Genomic DNA, 12,900 nt, shown 5'->3' on the forward strand with positions numbered 1-12,900 from the left:
GCTGTAAAAGCCGGTGTCTTGTGTGGAAAGTATTCACGCAACCAGTTTGATGTGTGTGTGTGTGTCAAACTTGTACCGCTGATAACTGCAGTCCCGTGGTGGGCAGGGGTTTGTGAAATGTAACAGTAGAGGCACAAAAAGATGTCAGACACAAAGGTGCAAATGTTACAAGGCACGGGTTATGGGTAATTCGCGATGTCGCTCTTCCCTCTCTTCCAAAAAAACAAATGTTGATACATATGAGTGTTGTTTGACTGACGTGACTTTGTTTCAAATTGATATCACAGCGGGTACTCTGATCCATTGCATCTGATAGTGATAGATATTGTTTTTGTCACTTATATGTTAAATTATTTGATATTGTTTTATAACATATTTATGCAACTATTTTCATTTCAACGCAGAAGAAAAAATTCTTTTGCTGTTGTACACGTTTTTGTCTTTACTTATTACAAGCAGTATTGTCAAAACAAACACTGAGTATGCAATGTATTCATTTCGGGGAATATGTAAAAACAATTGTCGTGACTTGCAGGGATTTTGTTAAATCCTTAGGAATTCCAGGGATTTTGTGAAACTACCGAGTGAATCAGGGATTTTATAACATCCCTGAAATTGTCAGTGATTTTACAACATCACTGATTTGACATATTCACTGTTACATATATAAATACACTCATGGGAATAGGTATGGCACACACAAACCAAGAAACATAATCAGGAGCAAATCAGGATTCGAACTGACAATACCAGCTGTTTGACGTGACCTAGGAAGGCAACTCCGCCTCGCGAGATTCGACGCCTGAGATGGTTAAGCCTCATTTGTCGCTGTCGATACTTATCGTTCGTTCTTAATATGTTGAAATTATATTCATAAATCTGTTCAAAGTAATTGTTGCAAAAACGGGTTTGATGGTCAGTCTTATGTCCGATGCTATCTAAACTATCAGACTCAACAACCCATCATTATACCTTGCAAAATGTATATTGAATCAGTCTCGCTACATGACGTCGACCTTCACCAGAAAAACAGTGGTTGATATCGTGAACACCTAACCAGGCTGTCGGGTACACGCAGTCAGCCCTGTCACCGAGCCTGACCACCTGATCCCCAATACGACATCTGTTAGAAATACTGACCTGACACTCTTTCCTTGACCATCATGTGCTACAGGTACTGTCCACGTGACGCGAGTGGTTGTCCGTCCTCCTTTCACATAAAATGGCGTCTTTGGCGATGTGCAGCTTGAAAATGTCGGAGAGATAAACCCTTTAACAAAATCAATATTTGGTACTAACCATTACCCAATATAAACGGACTCAACTACATGCTGATTCAAAAAAGTAACTCGATGTAATCCAGAAGTGCTGGGTGTAATTTGACGGACACCAAATATTCAGCGAGGACCAGATACATGTATTCTATGGGTAGTCTGGTTACCAAAATGCAACAGCTATCGCTCGTCTCAAAACATGAATGTACAGAAAAAGCATCTGATGATATATGTCTTTAATGTAAACTGATTAAAATATTTATTTATCTTTCTCCCAACTCATAATATTGAGAAAACACTCTAAACAAATAAACGTGTCATTTTAAGGTGAAGGGAAGTATATACAGTTCAAAGATCTGTCGAGAACCTACTCGACTACGCTGTAACTTTATTGTGAAAAAAAACATGTCTGCTTTCTGAAAGAATGTAGTGATGATATCATAAATCTTGATAATGATACCGAATGAAAATATAAGTTTCAAAATGTTTTCGACTCGTGAAGGTCCGGGTTAGAATATTGATCTTCTGTAACCCATGCTTGTCGTAAGAGGCGACTAATGGGATCGGGTGGTCAGGTTCGCTGACTTGGTTGACAGATGCCATCGGTTCCCAATTGCGCAGATCGATGCTCATGCTGTTGATCACTGGATTATCTGGTCCAGACTCGATTATTTAGAGACCGCCGCCATATAGCTGGAATATTGCTGAATGCGGCGTAAAACTAAACTCACTCACTCACTCAAAACCTTTTCCATAATCATACCATCAAAGGTCCGTGCCAAAAAATAACATGTCTAAATTATCCGATTGATCAGATTTTCATAACAGTAAAACATATACACTAGACGCCAAAAGAAACGTTACCCTCCTATTTTTATGAATTACTGAAAAACTATCAAAGATATTTTAGAAGGTTTTAGTTTACAAGAAAGCTTAACAACACAGCTTTATGCAAATCACGGAAAACAAATCTCAAATGTATTCATATTTTGGTGAAATGCATCTTTTTTCAGAAGAGTTAAATTGTCCTATATTCGTCCATGCCGAAATAAACCAATAATAGTGATTTTGATGTCCAAAAGAAAGGTTGAAATAAAATTCTGCTTTGGGACAATGATAAACCATTTAAAGTCACCATTTTTCAACTATTAAAACAAGAAACAACTGTTGTGGAGTGTGTAAAATTGTAAAATAATCATTGCTATGATTTCAGTCTTTTCAAACATTTTCTGCTGATTTGCATTAGTGAAAACAAACTTTTTATTGTGAAAAAATGTTTAGGCTCGTTGTTAACATTTTTGCTTGCAAAGTAACATTTTTCCATTCCCATTTTACACATAGCGATATCAATCGCCAAAACGCAGCAATATTCAGACAGCATTAACATGCAGAACGATTCTATAGGGTATAAAGAGAGCCTAGAAAACATGATCTGATACAGAAGTACAAGAAATATGCCACGATTAACAGCTGAAGGGAGAAAAAGAGCCATTGGGATGGTGCAGATGGGGTCGACATACAATGATGTTGCCAACGCCCACGGATGCCACCGTATCACGGTTATAAGACTTATTCAGGGCTTCAGACAGACTGGGATAACCGTAGACAGACCAAGAAGTGGACAACGAGGAGAGTTCTATAGATATACAACGCATCACAACGCCAGCTGAAGATAGGTACCTCCGTCATTAAGGAAGGAGGGTAACGTTTCTTTTGGCGTTTAGTTTATGCATGGTTCACTGATAGTCAATGCTTGGAGCAAGTGTTCGTGAAAAGAATGTCCCTACGAAATATCATCTTAACAAGGAACCTTGTTAATCTTGCAAACGGGAAGCGCTTGCATGTATTCCTTTTCTGTCGGCCGAAAAAGGGAAAGTAGAACTTACCGAGAAGCCCTGGTTGTCGCCTCTGACAAAACAAGGAACAATCGCTGATGGAATCATCCAGGAACCAAAACGATCTTTTCTTCCTTCTTCTGCCTGTTAGAAGGAACAATGTTACACAGTTGATGGCTTTAGGTGTTTATACATTATTATATCTTCATCCATGAAGGATCGTTAGGGTAGCCTAGTGGTTAATGTTTTCGCTCATCACGCCGAAGGCCCGAGTTCGATTCCGCACATGGGCATTTTGTGTGGTGCCTATTTCTGGTGTCCGCCGCCGTGGTGTGGCTGGTGTATTGCTAAACGCGGTGTAAAACTATACTCACTCACTCTCTCATCCCTGTGTGGGTTAGGTCCAGCGAACCAAATTCCCACAAGGTTGGTACACGATTCCTTGTCGTTGAAGCAAGGTTAGGGAATTGCATTATGAAAATACATTATAAAACACAATATATGGTATGTGAGTGCATGACCTTTCCTTAACATTCCTATAACATTGCATGATAATATACTTTTGTTTTTAATTGCCATGCCCGTTATGATTTCTCATCACTTCTTGTATTCTCACATTTAGTTATTAGTTTATGCCAACTAACATTGAAGTATTGTGTTGATTTATCGATATGGTTTCTGCGCGGTCTGATCGTGTCGTTCTCTGTTCCGCGAAGCACTTTGCGTTCGAGCGATATGTTCGTGTTCAAGAACATGACTTAAATCCATGCCATGTATACTATGAGATGATACGTGATGCAACGTTACATGTTAGAACGTAGCATCCACAACGTTGTGATAACGATATTTGTTTGTTTGCTTGTTTGCTTGTTTTTAACGCCGAATCAGCAGTATTCCAGCCATATTGAAGCGGTCTGTAAATAATCGACGAAGTGTAGACCAGGCAATCCAGTGATCGACATCAAGAACATCGATCTTCGCAATTGGGATACGTTGCCACGTGTCAACCACGTCAGCGAGCCTGACCACCCCATCCCATTAGCTGCCTCTTACGACAAGCATGGGCTGCTGAAGATCAATTCTAACCCGAATCTTCACGGGTTTGCGTTGATGATGTGTTTGCCCTGAGTGTAGCTTTGGTGTGAGCGTAGCTTTGGTGTGAGCGTGAATAGGAATGTGGATGTCATGACAATATGAACAAACACCATGACAACAGAGTCTATATAAGTTTTATAGTATATATTGTAACTTACCCTTTTCACATGATGCAAGATTCCATGTCCCATTTAAGCACCAGGCACATCTATCAACGCGTTTCTTGAGAGTGCAGACAGAATACTGAGGCACTCGTTGTATGCGAGTGGCTAGCCCGAGAGTGTCACCTCCTGTTGATCTGCAGAGATCCAGCATTGATTGGTGATCTTCAGTGATACATGATCTTCGATATTCATCTTCCATTTCCTTGATCTAAACAATATAAAGAACGCAATTCAACACATATTTCCTCTTGAGTTGAACCTGGTAAAACGTTTAAGTTGTGTATGTATAGTAAACTGTCCTGTTTAAATAACCTTTGAGTTACTAATGATAGTTGGCAAATTGAAATTTGTCCAATTTCATATCTACAGAAAACTTAGGAATATTAGTATTTAGAATATTAAATGATTTCCAGTTGAGCGCTTGCTGTTGTTGACTTACAAGAACCATTGTTTCAGTGATTCAACATTATTGAACCAGCTGAATGAATAAACCACTGAATCAATCAATCAAACACTCAATTCGAATGAATGAATGAGTGAATGAATGAATGTATGAGTGAATGAATATCATAAAATATTGATGGATGAGATCGATGACCACATAGAATATCAGTAATATATCACAGGACTATTCGACTTAAATTTGTATCTGTCATAAAGATTTCAATGTATTTCAAACATGCTATTTAACAGCGAAGAAATTAGATGAAGACTTTTCAAGAACTACTCGTCCTGATCACATTATTGAGCAATTCCATGGGATGACTTTAACATCTCCTTTGAGCGACATCCTCGAGACGATCTTCAGTAAGATGTACAACAACATTTGACGATACATTTATAGGATGTCATACAACGTTTTCCTATAAATACGTCACAGTTGGTTGTCAAGGTGACCAATTATATCACGTGGTACTTCAGGCCTTTCAACCATTGAGAAAAGCTTGATTACTTGTTTAGTTGTATCAGATGTGCTCTAAAGAAATCAGAGTACACAAGCAGCAGGTTACGTTATGCTATAAACTGCAGGGTGGTATTGACATAGGCTGCGGGATTAGCTTATCAAGAGATTGGTTAAAAAATGGTTATTTATTGCAGTTATTGGCAGCAAATATGTCAGCAAACTTCGATAGTATATTCGAAATAATGAACAAATTTTCCCTTTATGTATTTAGTAGGATATTATTTATATAAATTCTTAAAATTGGGTGAGTGTTATTTTATTTGATAGTCAACAGTGAAGATCCTAGCTAGAATTGGTCTTCAGCAACCCATGCTTGTCGTAAGAGGCGACTAAAGGGATTGAGTGGTCAGTTTCGCTGACATTTGATGCATGTCATCGTATTCCAGTTGCGTAGGTCGATGCTCATGATGTCAGTCACTGGATTGTCTGGCGCAGACTCGACTAATTACAGACCGCCGTTTGCGTTTGTGGTTTAACAACAAAACAAACAAACAAATGAGTCATATATAATGTATAAAGGACAAATGTTGTGAAGTGTGTTTTACGACATCCATTATACACACCATGTGACCGAGGAAATGCATTTTCGTGGAAGTACATCCGGGTATCGTGACAAGTAGTGTGAACAGATACAGACCAGCCACTTGAAGGAAGATCATTTCGCAATATCTGAACAATGAAGACAAAATAATTAATAAAAACAAGTTTTAAAGATTGACAACCTCTTTAGGGCAATAACGTGTATTTCGGTGCAGGTGCAAACACCGTTATCAAGGAAGTTATACACGGCATTATACACAAGGAACATATATACATGAAGAATAATTGACTTTATATCATTGAGGAGGTTGCCTCTACTGCATTGAGGAAGTTAGCAATCCATACAATCCTTTTCTTCTTCCTCATATGTCACTTAAATAATTATACAATAGCTAATTGATGTATATGATTTGATTTGAAAATCTCAGCATTTCTATTTCTTTGAAATGCATAGATTGGTTGTTTACTGAGAATACAAAATGTGAAATGAAATCTACACCTCCTCCTACAATGTTCATTAGACCAAATGTTATCATATTTATCCTTTTTCAAACTATGTTATTCGCTCGTCACGCTGAAGATCCGGGTTCGATTCCCAACTTGGGTACAGCGTGTGAAGCCCATTGCTGGTGTACCCAGCCGTTATATTCCTGGAATATTGCTAAAACCAAACTCACTCATTCAAACTATGTTTTGGGAGCTGTCCGGTAATGCCTCGGCGAATTATTTCCTTGTTAATTATGCTCCAGTTTTCAAAAAGAAAACGACATGATTGACGACTTTCTAATGAAATCAGGAACACTTCTCATATGATCACATTACGGGCGTCGGATCGTTTTCCATGATCAACTTAAAGATACTTACAATAAAGACTATACCGAACACACCAGATGGTTGTAACGAACTGCGGCTATAACAAACTACTGTTATAACGAACTACGGCTAGAACAAACTACTGTTATAACGAACTATGGCTAGAACAAACTACTGTTATAACGAACTACGGCTAGAACAAACTACTGTTATAACGAAATCAGGCTATAACGAACTATGGTTACAACGAAATACGGCTAGAACGAACTATTGTCATAAGAACTATAGTATAACGAACTACTGTTATATCGAACTACTGTTATACGAACTATGGTATAACGAACTACTGTTATAACGAACTATTGTTATACGAACTATAGTATAACGAACTACTGTTATAACGAACTACTGTTATAGCGAACTACTGTTATAACGAACTACTGTTATAGCGAACTACTGTTATAACGAACTACTGCTATAAAGAAATACAGCTATAACGAACTACAATTAGTGGTCCCTTTAAGTTCGTAATAACTGTAGTTGAAGTGTACAAGTGAAAGATAACATTCATGGATAATGCAAAATATATGTGGTTTCATTGAAAAACGTTTGCAACAAAATATTTCAAAATCAGGAACATTGAATGTAATAACCGCGCTTCAGGTTTTCAGCTGTTATATTGCATTTTTCATTGATTGCCAAGTCATTAGAGGACGAATCACCATACTTCTACGTGGAATCGGTATTTCCCCCTTGACATGGTAAAAGGCGTGTCATCCTACCCGGATACTTTGGGCTCTGCTCATCAGATCACTCACTTTATTTCGGTTGATATTTTCTGGTCAGGACTTTCATGACCGACTAGGATGAATGATATAAAGACAAAAACTCCTAACAATACATGATGTACCAGCAAGGACCAATGCCATTTTTAAAGTGCCTGTGGGCGGTGGGGTAGCCTAATTGTTAAAGCGTCCGCTCGTCACGCTGAAGATCCGGATTCGATTCTCCACATGGGTACAATGTGTGACGTTCATCTCTGGTGTCACCGGGGCGGTGGGGTAGTCTAGTGGATAAAGCGTTCGCTCGTCACTCCGAAGACCCGGGTTCGATTCCCCACATGGGTATACTGTGTGAAGCCCATTTCTGGAGTCCCCCGCTGTGATATTGCTGGAATATTGCTAAAAGTGGCGAAAAACTAAATTCGCTCTCTCACTCTGGTGTCACCCGCGTGATATTGCTGGAATACTGCTAAAATCGGCGTAAAATGATGATAGACAGACAGACATACAGATATAGTTTATAGGGGTGGGTATTGCAGAGAAGTTTCATATTGCGATATATTGCGATGCGGAAGCATATATTGCGATATGTATTGCAATATATTGCAAGGATTATTTTTTTAACAAAAACTACTTATAATCGAGTTAATGCCTGATTATAAAGCAAAAACACAACAAAATCACTATGATTGATTAACCTTTTATAAAAACTTTTAATCATGACAAAATAAAAATGTAAGTAACATTTGGCACTAATGAAACAGGGAAAAGAACAATTCAAAAACGGAAATATCCGAAGATTTCCGAGTGTTACGAAGTTTTCCGAATGCATGTCAAAATACCGGTTTTCGATCAGTGTATCGCAATACGTATCGTTTTCATGTCTGAACCGGTAAATATCGGTAAACCGGTTATATTGCGCAGCCCTAATAGTTTTTTAAAGTGTCACGTGAACGATTACATGAAATAAAATACACAATAGACGCAGTAAAATATCGCTTACCCAGCCAACAAGGCTTATCAGACACTATACACAAACCAAAACTATGTTTTAAAGTAATGTATAAGTAGTAGTTCAAATGGATAATATTTTGTACAGGAATAGGAGTTGTCTTCTAAACATGTTATTTACAGTGGTTGATAAAATTAACGGGTCTGAGGACATTAAAATACTTAAAGGAGAATACGAATGAAAAAGTACCCACGAGATTCATTTATACTCCATCATTCCCTGTAACAACTTACTGACAGTGGTATTTTTAACATACATTAAATCAAGTCCGGTTGCCAGTCGAATTGCCCCCGCTACAAAATGACCCAGCAAATTTGGTCAAATTGCCCCAGTGGGGTAGTCAAAATGCCCCAATTTATTTAAAATTACTAAATATAGGCCATAAATGCATAGTTTTGTCAACTTTGATATTATGTTCTTCATATATAAGTATATACATAGTTATGAGTTTACTAATGAAACATTTATCAGAAATATTACTTCCTAATAACTTTTATATGAAGAACATAATATCTTAATAAGTTGACAAAAACTATGCATTTACGGCATATACTCAATCATTATAAATACATTTGAACAAATTAGAATGAATGACCAAATTTGCTGGGGCATTTTGTAGCTGGGGCAGTTCGACTGGTACACATGAGATATATATTATCAAAATCAGTAAGAGATTTCTAATGAGCTTGAAAATGTTTCGCTATAACGTTCTTTTCGGTTTGGAGCCCTAAATGCTGCAGACTACCCGAAACATTGCCGAATACAACGGCAAATCATGAAGTACTTGTTGCTTTCATTGTTTTCCATTTTGTCCAATTACGCACGTCGGCATCAGACTCGCTATTTGTCGGTAGTGTGTGCCGTGAAAGTTGTTCTGTATTCTCATTGGCTGACACGATGTCATTCTAAGGCTATGACCGAGTACCATAACTATTTCCATAACCAAACAATGGGGAGACATACGTTGTCCTGACTAGTATTTTTTACAATTCACCAGTTTTCGGGGAATAACTTATCTGCGTCGCGAATATTATCTCTGCTCGACCAGGCTGGGATCTTGTATCGAGACTTGATACGTTATTAATGTCAACTAGGATCCTAATGTTTTTCAACAAAATAATTCCAGTGTAATTTTTGAAGCAGATAATTTTTATTTTCCCTCGTCTGGAGCATTATTATTTTGTTTTTAAATCCCAGACACCCTACAGTCACCCATTTGACACAAAATGAACTGTAATCACATTTTAAAAAAATAATTCTTATATATAGTGATATATTTATAGGGGTGAGTTTGCTGGCTGGAACTGTATGACATTTTGCTGACAAATAGTAATCTTGTTAAATGATATGATCTATTTTTAAATATTTTTTGACCTCAAACGGTGCCTCCGTTTCGCTTGATTCCTCTTTTTCATCTTGTGGAAGATTGTCTTGCAAGATGTAAAATCGGTTCGTATTGATACGGTCTAACATCCATTTCAGAAATTACATCAGGAACATCTTTTACTACTTCAGAATCCACGGACACTGTTAAGTTGTGAGGTAAAATCAAAGAGGAAGCCATCAGCAACAGGCACTTATGACGTCATGTCACGTGATACCCCCTCTGCTCATTAACTGTCGGGTGTTTCCGTAAGAGGCGGAAATACGAGTACGTTTTTGTGTTTTTATTGCTATTTTACAAACTTTTTGTTCAATTTTAATCACGGAATGTGACTTTTAGAATATCCTTTACAATATATCAAAAGTTTTGTTCTCGTTCGTATTCTCCTTTAATAAATGCACGTTGTTATCATAATTAAAATCTCCATTTATAAAATGATATCTAAGATCCGCATAAAAATAGCAATTCAAAAGAAAATGTATCTCGTTGGGCATAAATCCATCTCACGCACTCATGCACCAAATGCCACGTATACAACTGATCCGACTCTCCGTCTTGTCTGTTGGTCGGGTCATAAAGGTTCATCTAACACACGGGGGAACCCCCAACATTTTCTCAACAATGAGACTCTGTAACCAGAGCCGCCTCTCCCCTCTAATTGTGTTTTTAAAGACTGTTTGCGACTTCCTGGTACAGCGATGGGAGTTAAGAGAAAACAACTAGTTTGTTACGGGCAGGGCACAACTGGGGCATTGAATAACTCATGCAATTAATGAGTACTTTTTCAAAATTCAGTGCACAGTACAGCACTGCCGCTAATAGATTGTTTTAATATGTTTTGTTTGTTTGTTTGTTTGTTTGTTTTAAAAAAGAATATTAAATCTTTTAAGTCATTTGTGATCATAATGTTTTTGGAATATTACCTTTTCGATTAGATACACATTGCAGTCACGCTGAAGGCCCGCGTTCGATTCCCTACATGGGTACTATGTGTGAAGCCCATTTCTGGTGTCCCCCGCCGTGATATTGCTGGAATATTGCCAAAAGCGGCGTAAAACCCAACTCACTCACTCACTCACATTGCAAGTTCGGAAATGATGGAACTCCGTGACATTACAAAACATGCACAGTCTTTACTCTCTAGGTAACCTGTACTCACTCATTTGAGCTCCAATAATACCCGAGAAGATCCGGGTTAGAATTGATCTTTAGTGAGTGAGTGAGTGAGTGAGTGAGTGAGTTTAGTTTTCGCCGCGATCAGCAATATTCCAGCTATATGGCGGTGGTCTGTAAATAATCGAGTCTGGACCAGACAATCCAGTGATCAGCATGAGCATCGATCGATCTTCAGTAACCCATGCTTGTCGTAAGAGGCGACAAACGGGATCGGATGGTCAGGCTCGCTGAGTTGCTTGACACATATCATCGTATTCCAATTGCGCAGATCGATGCTCATGTTGTTGATCACTGGATTGTCTGATCCAGACTCGATTATTTACAGACCGCCGCCATATAGCTGGAATATTGATGATCGGGGCGAAAAACTAAACTCACTCACTCACTGCAGCGGAACAGAGCAACAGTTTAGTTAAATGCACGCTTTGTTACATTTTGTGCATAAGATTAAACAAAAAATCAATTCTTGAACAAAGAATAATGAAACATTTGTTTAGTACGCCATGACTTGTCAGTATCAAACCGTTTGTTTTTCTTTTCTTTTGTTTTTTGTTTTTGTTTTTTTGTAGGTTTAATAAAAGTAAGTTAAACTTTTAAAGATCAATATCATTTCGGGACGTGATGTAACTGAAATACGTTTCAAATATTGAACAACGTTTGGGTGTAGCTACTAACACTATTATCAAGCAAGCGATGACTTGCTTGATAACGGAGTTAGTAGCTACACCGAAACGTCGCTCATATTAATATTAAAGAATTTGTATATCCATAGAACTCTCCTCTTTGTTCATCACACCAACTTCTAAATGTCGCTCAAAGAAGTTTTCAAATATTGTTTGAATAAACATCCACTCAGGAGACCCCCGGCAGATATCCTGCAAAGAGTCTTACACAATGACATAGTTTATCATTTAATGTACTGTTATGTATGGAAATCAATAACAGTAGCGATAGTTTCTGTTACATTTTATAACTGTATATGTTAGGGCTGGCTATCGATCGAGATCATGAAGATCGATAATCCTCAACTAAATATCGATCGAATATCGATAAATATCGGAAAAGTCACTTTGACCATCATTCCAAAATGTTGGAAAGAAATTAATATATTCACATCGCTGGTGAGTGTACCCATGTTTATACATGCATTATTAACAAAACAGCGTCCTGAACATAATTTAGTATCCCATGATTGAAATAACTAACTTTGTATATGTTTGAGTAAATAAAAACCTTTTTCTGTCACTAAAGTGAATGTACAATGTTATCTATAATTTTACATCGATAATCATGAATAATTTTTAATATCGACGGTATTTCCGATTGTGGATCATCTTATCCAGTCCTAGTATATGTAATAACACAATAACATGAAAACATACTCACTCAGGGATCGTTTAGTCGACACCGTGTTCTAAAGCACCATGACACTGGAGACTACCGTGTGTGTTGGCTACTAAACACTATACACGAGCAACTACCTGATTGTGTTAGCCGCTGTCGCGATGCCACCTCACGGGTTTATGGAAATAATTATGTGTATTTTCCAAGCTATTCAGAGCTGTACACCGGAAAATTGCTTGGCGTGTCCGCACTCACTTGGTCTGAACAGAGACAACTTGTAATAGCATCTGCTGTACCTCCGTACAAGGTCGTCAGTAATTCCATATCACTTCCTGGTAGGCGAGTCTTTGATTGGGTAAATATTTTAGTGTGAATGCGTGTGTGTGATTGTGTGTGTTAGTATGTTTGGGCAAGGCTGTTTGTGTGTGGGGCGGTGGGGTAGCCCAATGGTTAAAGCGTTGGCTCGTCACGCCGAAGACCCGGGTTCGAATCCCCACATGGGCACAATGTGTAAAGC

General features: G+C 38.0%; 1 protein-coding gene across 1 annotated transcript; it reads right to left on the reverse strand.

The window, feature by feature from the left end:
- Window positions 1-1,140: 1,140 nt before the first annotated feature.
- LOC124257763 lies at window positions 1,141-12,623 on the reverse strand (the record flags this gene model as incomplete). Its single annotated transcript, XM_046691889.1, has 5 exons — window positions 12,521-12,623; window positions 5,896-6,001; window positions 4,363-4,576; window positions 3,161-3,253; window positions 1,141-1,270 (listed from the first exon to the last, which is right to left on the reverse strand). Coding segments are annotated over exons 2-5 (533 nt in total), but the record flags the coding sequence as incomplete, so codon positions are not given.
- Between the last annotated feature and the right edge of the window lie 277 nt (window positions 12,624-12,900).

Source organism: Haliotis rubra, unplaced genomic scaffold, assembly GCF_003918875.1.
Source record: "Haliotis rubra isolate DU_JTF1 unplaced genomic scaffold, ASM391887v1 Scf672, whole genome shotgun sequence".
Classification (NCBI taxonomy): Eukaryota; Metazoa; Mollusca; class Gastropoda; order Lepetellida; family Haliotidae; genus Haliotis; species Haliotis rubra.